The sequence below is a fragment of the Zootoca vivipara genome, chromosome 7 (assembly GCF_963506605.1).
Source record: "Zootoca vivipara chromosome 7, rZooViv1.1, whole genome shotgun sequence".
In the NCBI taxonomy this organism is placed as follows: Eukaryota; Metazoa; Chordata; class Lepidosauria; order Squamata; family Lacertidae; genus Zootoca; species Zootoca vivipara.
The window spans coordinates 60,969,949-60,989,544 of record NC_083282.1 but is presented as its reverse complement, the minus strand read 5'-3'; the positions used below and the strand labels follow the sequence as shown (position 1 = coordinate 60,989,544).

Genomic DNA, 19,596 nt, shown 5'->3' with positions numbered 1-19,596 from the left:
ACCGCATTTGGTTATCTTATTTCTCCCTAAATTAATCTAATACATGAGGAGTTTGAGATGCAACTGATCTCGTACATACTTCATTCATAGGTGGTGGAAGTGCTCTAAGATGCAGGCATATTGAGATAACATACTAAAAGAATCAATGTGAGCAACATTTCATAGGCACTGAACTGCTGCTGTTTGTTATGTAAGATAGTTAGAAATATGAGAGGGGAATCCTAATGGTTATGGTTTGCCTAAATTCTGGTTTGCTGATGGCTGCTAAAATTGTAAATGCAATTCATATATTCTATGAAAGAGTTGAGTACTAAAATTTGGCCCCCTGCCTAAATGCCAAGTTACATAAACTGTGAAACACAGAGAAAACAAAAACAGAGGGAAAGTTTATTGTGGCGCCGATTTATTAATTTCTCCGCTTAAATATAACATTGACATAAATATTTATAACTGCTTTTCAGTTTTGTAATACCAATTCAAGCTTATTTTGATTTTTTTTTTAAAAAAAGTAATTGCAATGGAAACATAGCCTGCAATTGCAACGGAAAGCATACTTTGTATTATTTTTCTTTATAATAAAAAGACATTTTTAAAGACTGTGAAACAGGAAGCTAATGCTTTGAATCTTACTACTGCCTTGAACTTGTTAGGTCAGTGGTGGGAAACCTATGGCCATCTAGATGTTATTGAAGTCTAACTCGCATAAGCTCCAGCCAGTGCGGCCAACTATCAGGGATGATGGGAAATGTAGTGCAGCAACACCTGGAGGGCCACAGGTCCCTCACCATTGGACTACAATTCCCATCTTCCCCAACCACTGGTCCTGCTAGCTAGGGATCATGGGAGTTGTAGGCCAAAACATCTGGAGGGCCGCAGGTTTGACATGCCTGCACTAAGTGGTCTTAAGCAAGCTACTGTGTTCCAGCCTTAGTCCTTCAGCTGTGCTATAGAGATGATAATACTGACCTACCTTGTAGAGTTGGAGTAAGGAATACTGAGAAGATGCATGTGTATGACTATTGGTAAGCAGGCCAATGAGAAGATAAACTGGTCGGGTGAAGCAAGGGCTTTAGAAGTCTTTCAAGTGTCAAATTGGAATGCAAATAATAGAATCCAATTAAAACAGGTGGGAGGGATTGTTAAAGGTATACATTGCTTATTTTGTTGAAACAAATGAGGAGAAGGTTTGGATTTGTAACACAACATTTGACATTGCCCATGCTTTCATAATGTTCTTCCTCTTTCTTTCCTTAAGTTGAGCTCCCTGCTGTTCATATTGCCTGGTACTGAGTGAATAGCTCTCATCAAAGCTTCTGTAGGCCAGCAGCAAACTGTGTCAATGCCACACCAGAAAGAATAGGAGATGTGACCTTCTTGTGAAGGTGGGGAAGTTTCAAAAGTGAGCTGCTTGTTGCCATGGCAGCAGAGGACCATGTTCCCAGGTTTGTGTTCTCTCTCCAACCAGACAATGGGAAAGCTAGGTGTCATTTGTTCTCAATATTTCTTGGACTCATTCTTTTCTTATGAACATACCCCTTTCAGGCACACAATAGCCTTGAGAGACTTTCAGCATAACATTTGATAAGGGGATGATCTAATGATGAACCAGTTTTGCTTAACCATTAAAACACTCCCTTAAAGGTGTGAATGCAATTTTGGAAGACTGCTTTATGTAGCATTGCAATTCAGCCACTATTAGTTGGCAAGAGCTTATCAAATCTGCCCCCCCCCATTTGAGCAATGGGAACTTAGATGTTCTGCAGCAACAGCACCCTGAAAGGTGCAGGCTAGTAATTTTCTGCAGTGTCAATTCTGCATCATATATATTGGAACATATATCTGAACATTGGAAAACACATTTTGAATTTATATAAAGCCAGGAATGAAATGGGATCTTGCCGGCTGCCCCCAATAAAATTATTAGCTATACCACTGACTAAGCTAGCAATGCTGATATTTTCCATTAAGACAGGAATGGAGAACCTCCAGGTCTCTGTAGACTCTCGACAGCCACACCTCCTTTCCAGCCCTGTATGCTCTTTGAGCATTTTTGTAGAAAGGAAAAATGTCCATAAACTCTAATAATGTTTCTTGCTTGCATGGATAGAAGACAGAGATGGGCATGTGGATATGTGTAGAAACTAGTCTACCATACAAAAGTGATATTCATGTTCATCGCTCCACCCACTTTTGCCTCTGGTCCCACCAATTGCTGGCATGTGGCCCTCAGAAGGTTTCCCAGAAGGGAATGTGGCCCTTGGGTTAAAAAAAGTTTCCCAGCCATACATTAAGATTCTCTCAACACATATTTGGTCTTTGTGACTAGGAAAAGGCTACTATGTTGTCTGAAATCTGCAGGTCCGGTTGCTATGGTCTCTATCCCTAATCCTGCATCAGAGAGAGAAGGGGAGTTGGTACACAGGAAGCTGACATATGCAGAGTCAAATTGATCTGCCTAGCTCAGAAATCTCAGTGCCCACTGACTGGCCAATGGCTGTCCAGAGATTCAGCTTGGGTCTTTCCTAACTCTATCTAGATATGCTGGACATTGGACCTGAGACTTCCTAAAAGGTAATGTGCATTAGGTGAAATATTTGGTTTGGACATGGACTGTGTAGGATTATCAGGCACTTTGTACCTTCAAAAGTTCTGTAGAGGTTATTCACTGTGGTTTTGTTTGTTTGTTTGTTTGTTTGTTTAAGTTAAGTTGCCTAAGCTGCAAACTTCTGCACATTTACTTGGGAGTAAGTCCCACCAAACTAGGTGAGATTTGTGCTTAAGGAGATGTGTACAGGTTCAGTAAGTTAAAATGGTTCTGACACTGCTGTGGCCTGTCTGGGCAGACATGTGCAATGCAGCTATTGCATAACAGTGCGGACAATATGCTGATTGCAGACGCAAAGCTCCCACAGTTGGGTATTTGCATTTATTCAACAAAACTGGTTCATCCCCTGTGGCGTGGGTGTGCCATGTGGCTTTAGACTGATTCATTGGCTTTTGCTGAGCTTGCAAAAGCTATAACAACACTGTGAACCTAAACAAGCTTAACAGTCCTGGCTTCATCCTAAGGAGTTATGTTCCAGAGACAAAGCCCACACAGTCGCCGTGAAACTATGTCACACGAAAGACTGACACCTGGGTTTGTATTGACAAACAGCTTTTATATTTGTGGTTTTGAAAATGATCCTCATAGGACCCTTTTAATACTTGTAGCTCTCCACTGGTGGATGGGAGGGTGGCAGAGGGGGCCAAACAGTGACTCTGCACCCGAAAGGATTCGTTTACAGAGTTTGGCTTAATGACTTGATTCATAAGATGGGGGTCAAACCCTGCACTAGATTTCAGGTGATCAAAGCTATGGCTTAGGAGCTGCATGTGACTGCATGAGACCAAGTGCGCTACTCCTTGGAAGGGACCCAAAGGCTCATCTGGTCCAACCCCCACAAGGCAGGAACCACAACATAAGAGATCTGTGTTTGCCTCTTCCGCCTTGGAAGGAGTGGAAAACTGGTACAGCAATGGCTGCAGTTTTGTAATCTCAGTGGAGGCCTCAACTGAAGCATCTCCAACAGTTGCACATGAGGCTATGGAAGAAGATGGGAATTCAACAGTTTGGCCAGGGAAGGTGGAATGACAGAAAAGAGGAACATGCAAGGATTGTGTGTGGCGGGGGTGGGGGTGGGGTGGTGATGAAAGTTTTCAGAGATGGAGAGAGAAAAGAGAAGTGTTAGCTTGGTGATCTGATAACACTGTTATGCTGCCTTTAGCCTCAAGAACTTTGCTTTGACCTTATAGTCTAGAAGTGCCACAGTTGTGGAGTGCAGCAATAATGTAGGGCAAGAACCTGCCCATTACTCCCCTTGCTAGCCATGATTGTAGACAGCCACAAAGTAAAGAACACCATTTTCTGATACAGGTTTATATGGGATTTTGATTTAAAGTATTTAAAGCAGTCTACATGATGTACAAGTGCATTTGTACCAAAAAGTCACTTTATATTAGTTTCCTTTAGAACCTACCAGCGCGTCCAGACATACACATGTACCCTCAACTTTCATCCTTTTCCCCCTCTGGATGTAGATACTGGTTTTCTTTCGGCTGCCAACTTTGTAACTCCACAGTTTGCTTTCCATTAGAAAGGAAAAGGTAATGAAGTCCCTTTACACAATGTTGCTGTCATTCAGCTAATGTCCATAGTGCAGGCATGGTGGCCTCTGTAGGAGTGGAGTTCCATAGCAGAACATGTAGTTCCTTAGGACTATACGGCCATCTTCTTTTGGGAAATAGAGTACTTTCTTCCAGGGTTGATGGATGGATTTCTGCGGATTAGGCAACATTTTATAATATACTGCTGAACATTCCCTGGAAGGAGGCAGGGTTATCCAGCTAATTGTAACCTGCTCCTCAGTCTCTTGTGCTCCTCCTACGCAGCTGCATTGTTCCCTCTTTTTATTTATTTGTTCTTTGGACAATATCACCAGGCAAAGGAAGCTTCACAGTTCCGTGTTATTTGAAAATTCCTTTTTAAAGTTAGAGGAATGAGTTCTGCTGGGTGAGCAGAAGAGCTCGCTATCCCTGTGGGAAATGTAGTCTCCTCCATAGTGCTTTGCAGAATTAATTAAATAAAAGCCATGCAGTTGAACTACAGTTCCCAGAATGCCCAAGCCCTGGAGCACTGTGCCAGTTTTGCTTTCCCCCCTCTGACTCACACTGTCTCAAGTTTGGTCCACCCACTCTGCCCTCTTGGGTGCTTTGCACGTGTGAATGTCCACGGTGTCCTCGCACTCCTTGCAGCGGACAGCGCAGCACCAGTGGAATTTGCACTCGCATTTGGTGACTCGCCGCACGCGGGTGGTGTCATAGCCTCGGCCACAGCACATGACCTCGCATCCATCGGTCCCACGCGAGACCTTGTTGCACACTCGTCCGGCTGTCCCTAATGAACCTGTAAAAAAAATAGAAGAATACTTTCATTGGCTTTTGCATGAGATTTGCTGATGAAGAGCGAAAATCTGGAAACCTTATATACTCAGCTTATGTCAACTTGAGTTATGGGCTCCCTTCCACAGTGTACATGGCGGCAAATTCTACAAGTGCTTATCTGAAGCAGTGCAACCTAAAGCATCTGAAAAATACATTTGACTTGTATAGGTTGCCCTTGACTGATAGGGAAGGGCTGTAGCTCAGTGCCAGAGCATCTGCATTGCATACAGAAGGTCTCTGCTTCAGTCCCTGGCATCTGGGGGTGGGGCTAGGAAAGCCCCCGGTCTGAAACTCTGGAGAGCCACTCCCAGTCATTGTAGGCAATACTGAGCCGGCTAGATCCAATGGTTTGGCTTAGCATAAGGCAGTTTCCTATATTCCTGGGAATGAATATATGCCCAGTCTTAATAATGTGCTACAACAATAATAAACTGGCTTGGGCAAGGCAGGAAATGCACCAGGGCCAGCTTTAACATTAGGCAGTGTGAGGCAGCTGTCCCAAGTGGCAGATGCTGCGGGCCATGAGGGGGCACTGGCAAGAGACACCCAGATATTCCTCCTGAACCCCTGCCTGCCATTCTTCTGTGTGTGCTATTCACACATAACCCTGTGCACTCCCTAAACTAGCCTGCTGTCATGAAATGTGGGGGAGCATGCTATTCTCCCCCCCCCCATGTTGAAGATGTCCTGGGCATTTGTGATTAGAATAAAATTGCTGGTCCCCCATGAGAGAAGGACAGCTAGCGAGTAAGGGCACAGAAAGCCTCCTGTTTGGTCAAAGGAGCCATTTACCTGCAGACTTGTCCATCAGGCAGTAATCAGGTGAATTCTCAAAATATACAAGGTCCGTTTTGGTGGGTTTGCGGAAGTTTTTATTGGCCACAGTAAAGCCAGTGCCATCCTGGTTCATAGTTACTTGGATGGCACCGTTATATTTCTTCCGGAGGTAGTCTCCTGTTTTGCGGAAGTCTGACATTGCCAGCCAGCAAGTCCTTAAGGTGCAGGAGCCGCTGACACCGTGGCATTTGCATTCGAGTTTCAGGAAACGCTTCACAGCCTGGAACAGAAGAGACAGCATCAACCCTATGAATGACCCTACATGTTCCCATTATGGGCAAAAACTGCTTTAATAATGCTCCTTTTGCCTTGCTTACCTCTCCTATGTTTCCATTTAGGGGATTTTCACTAGTTATAGAAAAGACCCGCCAGCCCTATGAACAATACCTGCAGCTCTTCTTTTGTCAAAATCCTTGGACTAGTCTATTAGAGCCAAGATTCATCCCAACTGGAAGCAAATCTAAGGAACCCTGATTGAAAATGCTTGTGCTGAAATGGATAACTATCACTGCATGAATGGAGGCAAATTTTCTGTAATGATGCTACAGAGTCACGACTTTTGGGCTAAAAAAAAAAATGCCAGCTTGACAGAACAGAAATTGATTGTATTTATATGCAGGCATGGAAGGGATTCAACTAATGAAAGCCATCAGTGGAAGCCAATGCAAGGACTTCTGCTTGTGCAACAGGGCTTCTCCCCTCCCTCTGCATTGACACGTGTGTGTGTGTGTGTGTGTGTGTGTGTGTGTGTGTGTGTGTAGAATCCCCCAGAACAGCATCACAGTGGGGGAGGGGGGGGAAATCATTTTGTCAGGCAAGCTGAAATGCTTGCACTGGCAGAATGTCTGACACAGCACAATGTCAAATCCCTCCTTGGGTGGCTGAGTATGGCATGATTTCCCCATCCCTACCTTTTGCCAAGCTGGCTGGGACCGATAGAAGTCCAACAACAGGTTAACCACCCCTGGTTTAAACTCTTCTTAGGCCCTCTAGATGTTATTGGACTGCAGTTCTCATCAGCCATAGCCAGCAAAGCCAATGGCCAGGAATGATGGCAGCTAGTCTCACAACATCTGGAGGGCCACAGACTCCCATCCATTGGCTTATTATGATTAGGAAGCCTGGTCTAAATGCAGGGAAGGGAGTTCCTGCTGAATGAGGCCTTGTTCTTGTCCAAAGAACTAGAGCATGGGTAGGCAACCTAAGGCCCGGGGACCGGATCCGGCATGGGTAGGGAACCTAAGGCCTGGGGGCCGGATCCTGCCCAATCACCTTCTAAATCCGGCCCATGGACGGTCCGGGAACCAACGTGTTTTTACATGAGTAGAATGTGTCCTTTTATTTAAAATGCATCTCTGAGTTTTTTGTGGGGCATAGGAATTTGTTCTCCCCACAAAAAAATATAGTCCGGCCCCCACAAGGTCTGAGGGACAGTGGACCGGCCCCCCTGCTGAAAAAGTTTGCTGACCCCTGACTAGAGCCCCGCTAACAAAACTCCAGGTCTCCCTCTCTGATGATTAAATCTGAGATGTCAGCGTTTTCCACCGGCTGAGATCTGTAGCACAGAAAGGACTCTGGGTGGTTTGATTCAAAATTATTAGCCGGCACCATCAGTGGGGTGACACAGACAGGGTGGGGTTGCTCACCTGCCTTCTCATCACTACATCTTGCTGCCAGTTCCTGAGAGGGTGAGTTGTGGGATTCTCAGCACCATGTGCCTAGGGTGGTGGAACCAATCTTATGCTTTTGCTGCTGCGCCCAAACCAAACTTGACTCCCCTTCTGCTTGTCCCTCCGGCTGTCAGGAACTGGCAGCAATGCTCAGTGTTAGGAAGGCAGATAAGCAACCCCGCTCCATCTCGGGCCCCCTACCAACCACAACTGAATTGAACCATACAGGACGACTCATATCAGCCACTGCCAAGCTGCTAAGAATTCATGCTACTAACCGTTCTGCCACAGCGGTTGTTGTGCAGATTCATCAGGGCCCGGGCATCCTTCACTGTCTTCTCTTTGGCATCCACAAATTCCTTTGCAAATTTGATCCCATAGTTGATGTTGTCACTGCATCCCCCCCAGTCAAACTCCCCTCTTTCATCCTTAGAGCGGCCCCGCTTGTGGGGATCACAACTGCAGGCTTTGAGCTCACCTTGGCTGCAAGCCCGGGTGATGGCATATACAACTCCAGCGGAGGAGATTGCATAGACAAAGGCAGCTTCCCTGCTACCTGCCAAATGGGTGGGAAACAAGAAACAAGAATAGTGAGCCAGGAGTCAGAAGCTAAGTGGTTTTGTACACTGCCTGGAGATCTTTGGATAAAAGGCGGTATATAAATTACAATAACATCACTGATTCGGATCAATTTCCAAGTACTTTGCTTAAGATCAAAGTCTTTGATATACCCTTTCTTTTCTTTTTTAAAATACACTTAGAATAGTGCAGTCAACCGAGCACAGTGAGATCATTACTTCCAGGTTTTTTCCTTAAGAAATCTTACAAATTGGAATCCGCCATTTGCCATTGCTCTCTTATAACAAAAGCCGCTGGAATTAACTTTCAATGTGAAGTTGAAGTATATATATATATGGAACCGCTTGCCTTCTCTTTCTCCATTCTGAACTGATTTTGTAATCTTATTTTAATCTAGTCTATGTGCATTCATGATATTTAGCAATCTTCACTAATCACAGCTATCTTTTCAACGTTTTTTCTCCCTTCTTATTTTTCACATCTGCACATATTTAGCAATTCAGAGAGAGTATGCAAATATTTCAGAATTGAAGTACAGCATTGAATCATAGAGAACAGTCTACTTATTATAAGGAGAGTCTGGGCTTTTTACTATGGAGGCAGTCTAAGCCATAAGGTTTATGGAACTCCTAGATGTCTGTTGCATGGGGAGCAGTGCTGGTCATTTGAGGAGCCAAAACATCATTGATCTATTGGTAATTACATGCATTATTGTTATTTAAAATGAAATTAAGCAAATAAAGCATGCATAGTAGTAACCATGAAAGACAACAGTAAAATATCAGATGCTTATTTCATCGGCTATTTGATTGGCATCCCAAGCCTAGCAAGGATAACAATGAAACTATGTTAACCATTGTAGAGGAGATATTCTGGGGGGTGCAACACAACTTTATGTGACACAAAGGATCCTGGTAAGGCTCACTTGCTACCTTGATAAGCCATGGATTCACTATTGATGATGCACAAAACAAGGCATACAAAGTCAAAACAAGGCATACAAATAATCCTTAGATCATTTTCTTGTTTTGAGCAGGGATTGGAGTTGGGTAAATTCAATGCATCTTAAAAAGCAGAGACATCACCTTGCTGACAAAGGTCCATATAGTTAAAGCTATGGTTTTCCCAGTAGTGATGTATGGAAGTGAGAGCTGGACCATAAAGAAGGCTGATCGCCAAAGAATTGATGCTTTTGAATTAAGGTGCTGGAGGAGACTCTTGAGAGTCCCATGGACTGCAAGAAGATCAAACCTATCCATTCTGAAGGAAATCAGCCCTGAGTGCTCACTGGAAGGACAGATCCTGAAGCTGAGGCTACAATACTTTGTCCACCTCGTGAGAAGAGAAGACTCCCTGGAAAAGACCCTGATGCTGGGAAAGATTGAGGGCACTAGGAGAAGGGGACGACAGAGGATGAGATGGTTGGACAGTGTTCTCGAAGCTACGAACATGAGTTTGACCAAACTGCGGGAGGCAGCGGAAGACAGGAGTGCCTGGCGTGCTCTGGTCCATGGGGTCACGAAGATTCGGACACGACTAAACGACAACAACAAATTCAATGCTCAAGCAACAGTGAAGGTCCTGCTGAAGAGGATGCCATGAAAATGGACTTCTTGGAGGTAAACTGTCTTGGAGAAGCAGCCTGGAAGACAAGGGTGTAGGGCCCTAATGAAGAAGATGAGCAATTTCAGTATTGTTTTTAATTTTCTTTGGAGAGTCTGTCTGATCCTCTGTCTTCCTGCCTTCATCTCCACAATGTGCCAAGGTTTGGACATTTTGGGACATCCTTGTTCACATGCTTGCATGCATCTGTAGAAATTATTCTTTCTGGTTCCACACCTCTCTCCTTGTACCCCCTGAGTCTGAACAGCACGATCCTCCCATCATATCTGGGTGGCTGTTGTCTTTTTTGGATAAATGCATATACAGTACTGCTCCTTCCAGAAGCTGTAAATCGCCTGGCAAGTCCCCACACAGTGCAGGATGCTGCCTGGTATTTTATAGTTCTGCTTCGAGTTCGCATCTGTTTTATAATGGCCATAAAAAAAGCTGCAAATCAAAACCACACTGTTGCGTTCCTCAGACGCAGCCTTCGGATAACAGCTTCAAAGCCAGTGGTGCAATCTAGCATCCTTCAGCAGAGGCTGGAGAGGCAAATGGCAGTTCTGTTTTCTAGAAACAGGGACCAAAGGTAAGATCAGCCAGGCAGTGCCTGGCTTTTACTGATTGAATGGATTGTAGGATTTAACTTAAGACAAGGTTCCATTAAACATATTCAAATGCATATCTTATGCTGAAGCAGCATGCCTATCACCACAAATATTCCCTGCTAGTGACTAGGTGAGATGTATGGCATATCCAATAACATCTTGTACCACACAGGGCCTAGAGCTTACTGATCAGAAGGTCGGCGGTTCGAATCCCTGCAACGGGGTGAGCTCCCGTTGCTCGGTCCCAGCTCCTGCCAACCTAGCAGTTCGAAAGCACGTCAAAGTGCAAGTAGATAAATAGGGACCGCTACAGCGGGAAGGTAAACGGCGTTTCCGTGTGCTGCTCTGGTTCGCCAGAAGTGGTTTTGTCATGCTGGCCACATGACCTGGAAGCTGTACACCGGCTCCCTCGGCCAATAATGCGAGATGAGCGCGCAACCCCAGAGGCGGTCATGACTGGACCTAATGGTCAGGGGTCCCTTTACCTTTTTACTATACTATACTGTACTATATTTAAAGAAAGTTAAGCTCAAACATGGAAGCAAAATAGACTACAGTACTACAGATGCAAAACTGTTTTGTTAATGGACTACCTGACTACAATCAAATTTGCAATGAGAAGGCAGGCTCCTGCCAAATATTAACACTTTGTGCACTAGATGTAAGTAGGCTGAGATGCTTATCTGGTAGGCAAACTTACTGATTTGGTGTTAGCCTATATCAGTCTGACATCACACAACATTATGGTAAAAGGCATTATGGAGATGTGAATCTTGTCCCCGCACTATTTTCTTTGTAAAAGTCAAGGTGTTCATGCACTTTCCTATACTTGTATGTAGACTGAGAAGAACATTGGGGTAGTGCACAAAACCACTTCTATACTTTCCTGACACTAAACACTGACTTTCTCCCTCTGCAAGCATGCTTCCCCGTGTATCATTTTAAACAAGTGTTTGTAACATTTGGGGCAGGGCTGAAACACATCTGTCGGCACAGCCAGTGCAGGGCAGACTGGAGCTTTTAAGCCCTGGTGTGTGAGGCCTTCCACAGGGGTGCGTTTTACTCCCTGACCACAGTCCCTTTTTGAGAGGAAGGTCAAAGCTGTGGCTTGGCCTTTTGCACTATGCAGGGGGACTACAAACTTTGCCCCAGCAGCTGATTCCCAGCCAGCTCCCGCTAGCCAAATATTTATATATCCTGTTACAGTTTACTTTCAAGCTCATGCTTCCAGAGGTGTTCTCTCCTATTCTGAAGTGGCTACTTCCCAGCACAGTGACATATCCTATTACTGTTTGCTTAGTACACAGGGGAAGCCAAGACATCATGCAGGGTAATTTAGGCCTTGCTCTGTCCACAGCGATTAGCAAAAGATTCTTCCTTCCTTCCTGGACAAAGCTAAATGCTATGCCTGCAGACTTGTCTCGTAAATGTGAGTCTGTCCCCGTCAGGTATAAAGCCAGGAGTTCTAAGAAACTCCCAAACTCTCCCCCTCTGCCTCTCCACCCCATCCTCTCTGTACCAGTATACAATTGCATGTATGTGTGCATGTCGCCACACCTCAAAAAGGTTCAGTTGGAAAAGGTTCAGAAAAGGGGAACCGAAATCATCAAGGAGATGGAGCAACACAGAAAGACTGCAGGCCATGATGGACGCAATAACGGTTGGAGGCAACATTATTGCTAAATATCAGTTGCTGGAAATCACAGGAGGGGAGAGGGCTCTTGTGTTTGGGTTCTGTTTGAGAGTTTCACGCAGGCAGCTGGTTGGCCACTGTGAGAACAGGAGGCTGGACTTGATGGGCCATTGGTCTAATCCAGAAGGATCTTCTTATGCTCTCATGTTCGTAAGTGCTATTTCCATGTGGGGACCTTTCTTTCTGAATTGGCGCACATAAGCTGTGAAATTACACTACGGATATTGCCAACCTCAAGTCCTTGCAAAGTCCTTGCTTCCATAAATCTTAAATTCAAAATAAGAAGTAAGTGGTCCATTTTATTTGCTTCTGTTTCCCGAAGCCTGGAAAGGTGCTAAAGCCACAGCATTCGAGATTTTCAGTAAAACTATTTTACAGTGAACCTGCCTAGACAATAAACAGCTTGGTAAAAAGTTTGTTGCAGATCTCTTATTAAATGACAGCGGGGGGTGGTGGTGGCTATAATTAAGATGAGCAGCATTGTGCCTGCCACTTTCCCTCCATATTTGTGTTCACCAGAAACTGGTATCCAGAGGCATACTCCCTCCAAAAGTGGAGATATACCATAGCCATCATAGCTAGTAGACCTGATAGCATTATCCTTCAGGAATTTGTCTAATAATCTTTTAAAAGGCTAAGGATTAAACCCTACACAAATCCAGAGTGGAGTCCCTAAAACAGTTTGATGGCACCTTGTATGCCTCCTTCCAGCAACCCCTGCAACCAAGCTGGTGCCAAACATGTTGTTTTGCTTTCCTTTGGACCACATCAGCGAGGCCAAAAGGGGAGTCTTGTTGTCTGGGCAGACCAGAACCTCCATGCACATTGCCCAAGCTTGTGGCCCAGAGAGATAATGCAGCAGTTTGGCTTCACTCCTGGAGTAGGGTTGCCATACTTCTAGAATTTCCCAGACATACCCAGGATTCAGCCATCAGGAACAGCATCCGGGCGGAAATGGCTGAAACCTCCAGGAAAATCTGGACGTATGGCAACCCATGTCAGAGGTGCCGATTTTGGCAAATTCTGAAAAAGTAGCTCCAAAACTTTATTTTAATGAGATTTTGCAAAAGAAGCTCAAAAATCTTTGTGTTTGGGTTTTCACTTTCTGAAATATGGCAGCGCTACCCTGGAGACACTCTCCATTGTCTCTCGAGACAGGCGGATGCCAGCAACATGCAGGGAGTCAGTGTAAGATGCCTCATAGGAATAATTAATAAAGAAAGCATGGAGAGACAGGCAACATTGACTTCTTTTTTTTTCCAAACGAGAACATCATCATCGCAGGTCAAAGATTCCTATGCTGCACCATTCAGTGGGGCTCTCTGCAAAAAGGCGAGCTGCTCTGGGGACTTACTTCGTAGCATGACCCTGCCAAAGACTGTGTGGTCTCTGTCCAAAGTGCTGCAGTTCCAGCGGTGGTGACGGAATTGGTGCTGGCATTCCCGGATCCACTCCTTTGCTCCCTCCCCAACAGACTGCATAATGTCTGGGTAGCTCTGGCACAGCTGCCGCTGCTTATTGACCAGTCCAGGGATGTTATCGCAGATCACCCTTGCCCCCAGGGCCCCAATGTACCTGCAGGGAGAGAGAAAGGAACCCTGTAAAAAGAGCAGGACACAACTGCCAACTGGTTCAAAGTCTAGCAGCTACTGGTGGGTAGAAGGGGGGGGGCAGCTGGGTCAACCCTCACATTTCTTCCAAGTGGCAGTTTCCTATTTTCTCACTTTGGCACAAGCGCTTACTTAGGACTGCTTCACACTGTTAATTTATGTATTTGTTTCTAATGATTGATGTCCTGTTTAAACAAATAGATTATATTTCTCATATATATAAATGTGTGTGTGAGAGAGAGAGAAATTAAAATATGCTAAGAATACAAATAAATGTGTTCTAAATTATTATATTTTCATTTTTAAAAATAAAAATGTATAGACTGCAATTTACAGAGAATATAAAATATTCAGCAAAAAATGTTTGTATAGACTGCTTAATCACCCATAACCTCTATGCAATTTACAGATAATATAAACTATTCAGTAAAAAATGTTTGTAAAAATTGAACATTAAAAACAATCTAACTTAAATATTTGTCAAAATCTAAGTAAAACCAGCAGTTGCTTAAAATGTACATCACCATCACCATAAACCATACATAATAAAGTTACGTATCCGGATGGGCTTGCCCAAACAAAGAAGTATTTAGCAGGCACCAGAAACAAAGCAGTGAATATTAATAGTTATTAATTAATCATTTTTATTTTTATTTTTAATCTATATCCCACCCTTCTTTAACAAAGCTCAGTGTGGCACACATGATTTTCCTCGTCCCCATTTTATATTCACAACAACCCTGTGAGGTAGGTTAAGCTAAGAGACAGTGACTAGCCCAAGATGAGCTGCATAACTGAGTGGGGATTTGAACCCTTGTTTCCCCGGTCCTACTCCAACTCTGCCTGTTGTTGTTGTTGTTTGGAGTAACGTATGACAATCTTGAAAGATAGTCTATTGTTATCCTGGGGTGTTACCTTTTTAAGGGAAGTGCAGTGGGCTGGGGGCTGTGAAGCCAATTATGGCAGCAATGCAATTAATTAAGGACTGGTGCAAATGGAGGGATAAGGACCCAGGGGGAGAACTGAAGGGAAGACATTGTCTTCATGCCAGGTCCACCTGCAAATGAACAGCCACTCTACCCACTGAGAAACAACAGAGAACAACAGGGCCTCTCCAGGCTTCATTAAATCATCACATCTACCAGCAACAATAGACCTGTTTTCTGATGTTAGTTAGGTTTACTTATTTATTTGGAGTATTTCTTTCCCCCACTGTAAAAGCCTGACACCTAGATCCCTAGCTAACAGGACCAGTGGTCAGGGCAGATGGGAATTGTAGTCCAAAACATCCAGAGGGCCGAAGTTTGGGGATGCCTGGCTTAAAAGATAGGCATAGATACTCATAGTTTTGTAGGAGTAAAAACTGCACCATGTTCCAACTTGGATTTGAGTTGCCAGCATGCCGGTCTTACTCTAAAACTCCAGACAGACCCGTGTGTGTGTGTGTGTGTGTGTGTGTGTGTGTGTGTGTGTGTGCAGTCAATACAGGGACAGGGCATTGCTGAGCCATCAGGGTGCTGCTTTGGGTCAAACAAAATTATCCCAAAATGCCCTGGCTTAAAAGGACCTGCAACATTTTGCTGAATTAATGGTGTTAGGAGCCAGGCAAGTTGAAGAGCAAGATTTCACAGCAGCACTAAAAGGCAGAGCAGCAAGATTTCAAAGATGTCATTTGGTGTTTGAAGATTCCTGGTACATTCTGCAAATGCAGTTCTGGTGCCAGCTTGAGGAATTCCAAACCCATGAACCATTCATACCAAAACAAAACACTTTAAAGCACTTTCTTGTACAAGAACTTGTTTTTAGCTGGAGCCTATAGGACAAAAGGCTAAATTCTTTAAAAAGAAAGAAAAAGTTATTGTATAATTCCAGAGAGTGAAACACCAACTATCATGAGACCCGCTGCAGGTTATTATTGTACTACTCAATTACACTTGCCTAGTCAGAATTTTGTAGATGGGGTTAATTATTACAGTATTGGCCCGAATATAAGACACACCCACAAATAAGCCGCACCTTTAAAATTCAAGGCTTATTTGTGGGTCCCGGCACTACTGCCCTGAACAGGGATGGGGGGCAGCTGGCAGTAGCGCTCAGTGCCCTGCTCCCCAAGTCGGTGCTGGCACTTGCTTTTGAGCGTGCTGCGTGCCCACCTCCTGGCACTCCCAGCACTACCTCCCCAAGCCGGCGCTGGGGGAGGCTTGGAACGGTGGGTGGGCTGTACACAATTGCCCCACACTCCTGGTTTGCTCGGGGGGGGGGAGAGCCGCACCACTTTGCTGGCGGCCTCCTCCCCTTCTCCCTTCCTTAGGTAGCCGGGGGAGGCTTGGGAGCGCTGGGCAGGCTGCTTCCTGGGGGCAGGGAGCCGCAAGGTCCCAAATATAAGCCACACTTTAACTTTTCACGGCCCAAATTTGGAAAAAAAGTGCAGCTTATATTGAGGGCCAATCCTCAACGGTGTTGAGGATACCGTGCCTTCTTTGTTTCAGTAATCCTTACAAGCAGCCCTTAAAGTTAAGGACAGTATTGTAGTGAGACTGAGGATGAACTAATTGGGTTTGGGGGGGGGTCACCTTTATGAACCCTGTGACTGTGCTTGTAAAATGAGACTGCCAACTAGGTCAAACAGGGTAGACAAGCTTAGTGTGATTCCCTTTTGTTGGGAGGTTGGACTGAGGAAATAGCCAACATTAGTCATGCTCAGAGTAGATCCACTGAAATCAATAGGTCTACTCTGAAGTGTAGTCCCAAAACACCCGGAGGGCCGAGTTTGGGGGTGCCTGCCTTAGTATAACTCGTAAGCAATATTGGTATTATTATTTATCTATTTGCATATCTATTCTCTGAGTGGCTATTCCCTAATCAGCTTCTGGAACTATATGAAGAAAGATAACATCCATCTAAACACACACAAAAAGTTTATGGGTGAGTCTAATAGGCTACCCCTCAGATATGCAGATGACACAACCTTGATGGCAGAAAGTGAGGAGGAATTAAAGAACCTTTTAATGAGGGTGAAAGAGGAGAGCGCAAAATATGGTCTGAAGCTCAACATCAAAGAAACCAAGATCATGGCCACTGGTCCCATCACCTCCTGGCAAATAGAAGGGGAAGAAATGGAGGCAGTGAGAGATTTGACTTTCTTGGGTTCCATGATCACTGCAGATGGTAACAGCAGTCCCGAAATTAAAAGACGCCAGCTTCTTGGGAGAAAAGCAATGACAAACCTAGACAGCATTTTAAAAAGCAGAGACATCACCTTGCCAACAAAGGTCCGTATAGTTAAAGCTATGCTTTTCCCAGTAGTGATGTATGGAAGTGAGAGCTGGACCATAAAGAAGGCTGATCACCGAAGGATTGATGCTTTTGAATTATGGTGCTAGAGGAGACTCTTGAGCAGGGCCGTCTCAAGCAGGTCGGGCACCCTGGCGCTGAAGCGCGGAGATCGCTCTGGCGCCCCAGCCCTCACAGCTTTGCTGTGCAGCGCCCCCCCCCCTGACAGCCTGGCGCCCTGGTGCCCCACGCCACCGGGACTACACCTAGAGCCGGGCCTGCTCTTGAGAGTCCCATGGACTGCAAGAAGATCAAACCTCTCCGTTCTTAAGGAAATCAGCCCTGAGTGCTCACTGGAAGGACAGATCCTGAAGCTGAGGCTACAATACTTTGGCCACCTCATGAGAAGAGAAGACTTCCTGGAAAAGCCCCTGATGTTGGGAAAGATGGAGGGCACAAGGAGAAGGGGACGACAGAGGACGAGATGGTTGGACAGTGTTCTCGAAGCTACCAACATGAGTCTGACCAAACTGCGGGAGGCAGTGGAAGACAGGAGTGCCTGGCGTGCTCTGGTCCATGGGGTCACAAAGAGTCAGACATGACTAAACGACTAAACAACAACAACATACAGTACTGTATTTACATTTCTAGATAGGAGGCTGGACTCGTAGGAGAATAATGACTTTCCTAGGGTCAACCTGTCATTTTGTGATGGGTGAAATTTGAACCAAGGTCTTCCTGGTTACAATTTCACCCACTGTATTAATTTTATCATGAACAAATATAGTCAGGCATGCTGCATCTGATCCTCAGTAGAACTCTCTGTGTGTTTACTCAGATCTTAGTCCCACTAAGTTCAATGGGACTTAGATCCAATATATAATGGATAGGATTCCTGCCTTAGATGAACAAATCGCCTTGATTGTTGTTAATATTCTCAGGGCTTCATTTTCAGGGCCCTGAAGGCATCCCTTCAGATCTTAAAGTGATACAGACAGTTGAGTCAAGGATGGAATTTTCCATATCTATCAAACAGCATCATTTCATTCATTCTAAATAGAAACAATCCTTTTCTCTCTCTCTTTTGGCTAGACAATTCAGAGAATACCTCTGAAGCTGCATTTCTGGCTGAAAAGGGAAAGGTTTGGGTAAGGTTCCAGTGTTTCAAGTTCCCAGACTGGAATTAAGACCCTCCCTTTAATAATAACGAAAAAGGCAATACGCCTGGGCAATATTTCACTGTCCACCTCACCATATGCTATCATTTGTATTAGTCACGGAGATAGCTCGCAGCTCTGCGGATAAAGACAAGGGCCCATTATTTTTCTCCTTTTTAAAATATTTGGTTTAAACTCTGGTGAGAAGTTGAGGTCATCTAGGGCTGGCGTGGTGGATAATAAACACTGCTCCCCACAGCCTTTGCAAGGGAGGGCTATTTTGGCTAACACATATTATTTTCACAAGCTGGCTCATCAACCTTTCAGCAGCCAGAAAACACACAGAAAATAGGGGGGTAGGGGGAGAAGATGAGGCACTGGAAAACAGCCCCTGGTCAAGTGTGAGGAGGCATGGGATGGATGAGGAAGGGGGACAGGGATTCAATTGTGGCCTGTGGAAGAGGAACTCTATCCAGGCCCAAGGCTGGTTTTCGGATCCAAGCCTGGTGTCGAATGATATGGGCAGAATGTTTTCTTGACCCTCAGACTGAAGAACATAAAAAGTCTAGGATGATCAGCCCACTCCACCATTTGCCTAGTGGCCATTCACCACACTGTGTGTGTAACCACTTGAAGAGCTGTCTGTCTGTGATGTCCTGCCAAGTGGTAGAGGGAGTTTTATGACTCCCTCACTTCCTGACTGGGTGTAGATGTGTGGTAAAATCTTCACCACTTAGCAGGATGTTAGAGGCAAGTGGTTGCATGCACAGTGTGGCAAACCTATTGGGGTGAATGGTTGCCTATGTTCAGCCAAGGTTGCAGTGGATAGCTAAGGCTGCATCACCACCAGATATTATCCTTCTTCAGAGTTTCTCAGTAATCTTTACCGAATCTTCCAGCTCCAGACGCAACAGAGGAAGGGTATGGGTTTCATAGAGGCAAATAAAAGATCTCTTCGCTCAGTATCTTAGCTTTATTAACAATGTAGGACATAGAATCATAGGACTGGAAGGGCCCGAAACGGTCATCTAGTCCTCTAGTCCAACACCCTGCAATGCAGGAATGTTTTTGCTCATCGTGGGGATATAACCCATGAACCTGAGATTAAGATATATTCTACTATAGGGATTGTTGGCAGGGGGAGGAGGGAACCTGGGGACCTCCAGATGGTGTTATACTACAACGTCCATCATCCCTGACCATAGCCCTTGAAGACTGGATGATGAAAATTGGAGTCCAACATCACCTTAAGAGACGCCGCTTCCCCACTCCTGTTCTGATACAACCATACAATTCTTATCAAAATCTTTGCCTTATTATTTTCTCCAGCTTTCCTACTTCAAATTCAACAAACTGGAATTCTGTCATTAAAGAACACAAACTCCATGTCTTGATATTATGGCAACAACTAGGCTGTGAAGAGAAAACAGCTTCAGAAACTTCTAAGCAGTAGTGCAAAGCTTCCCCAAACCCTGGGAAAGCTGAAACCCTGCATAAACACCATACATTTAAAGCATGCTGCCAAAGACTCCTGGGAATTGTAGTTGGTTCTTTACAGAGCTACAGTTCCCAGCACCCTTAGCA

At 44.8% G+C, this 19,596-nt stretch overlaps 1 protein-coding gene across 1 annotated transcript in view; it reads right to left on the bottom strand.

Moving 5' to 3' along the window:
- Nucleotides 1-270: 270 nt before the first annotated feature.
- WNT2B (Wnt family member 2B) overlaps nt 271-19,596 on the bottom strand; it is a 48,799-nt gene continuing 29,473 nt past the window's right edge. The window contains exons 2-5 of the mRNA XM_035123782.2: nt 13,327-13,547; nt 7,769-8,046; nt 5,776-6,040; nt 271-4,945 (exon numbers count right to left, since the gene is read on the bottom strand). Coding sequence (XP_034979673.2) covers nt 4,716-4,945; nt 5,776-6,040; nt 7,769-8,046; nt 13,327-13,547 — 994 coding nt within the window. The 3' untranslated portion in view covers nt 271-4,715. The remainder of the gene's footprint in view (nt 4,946-5,775; nt 6,041-7,768; nt 8,047-13,326; nt 13,548-19,596) is intronic.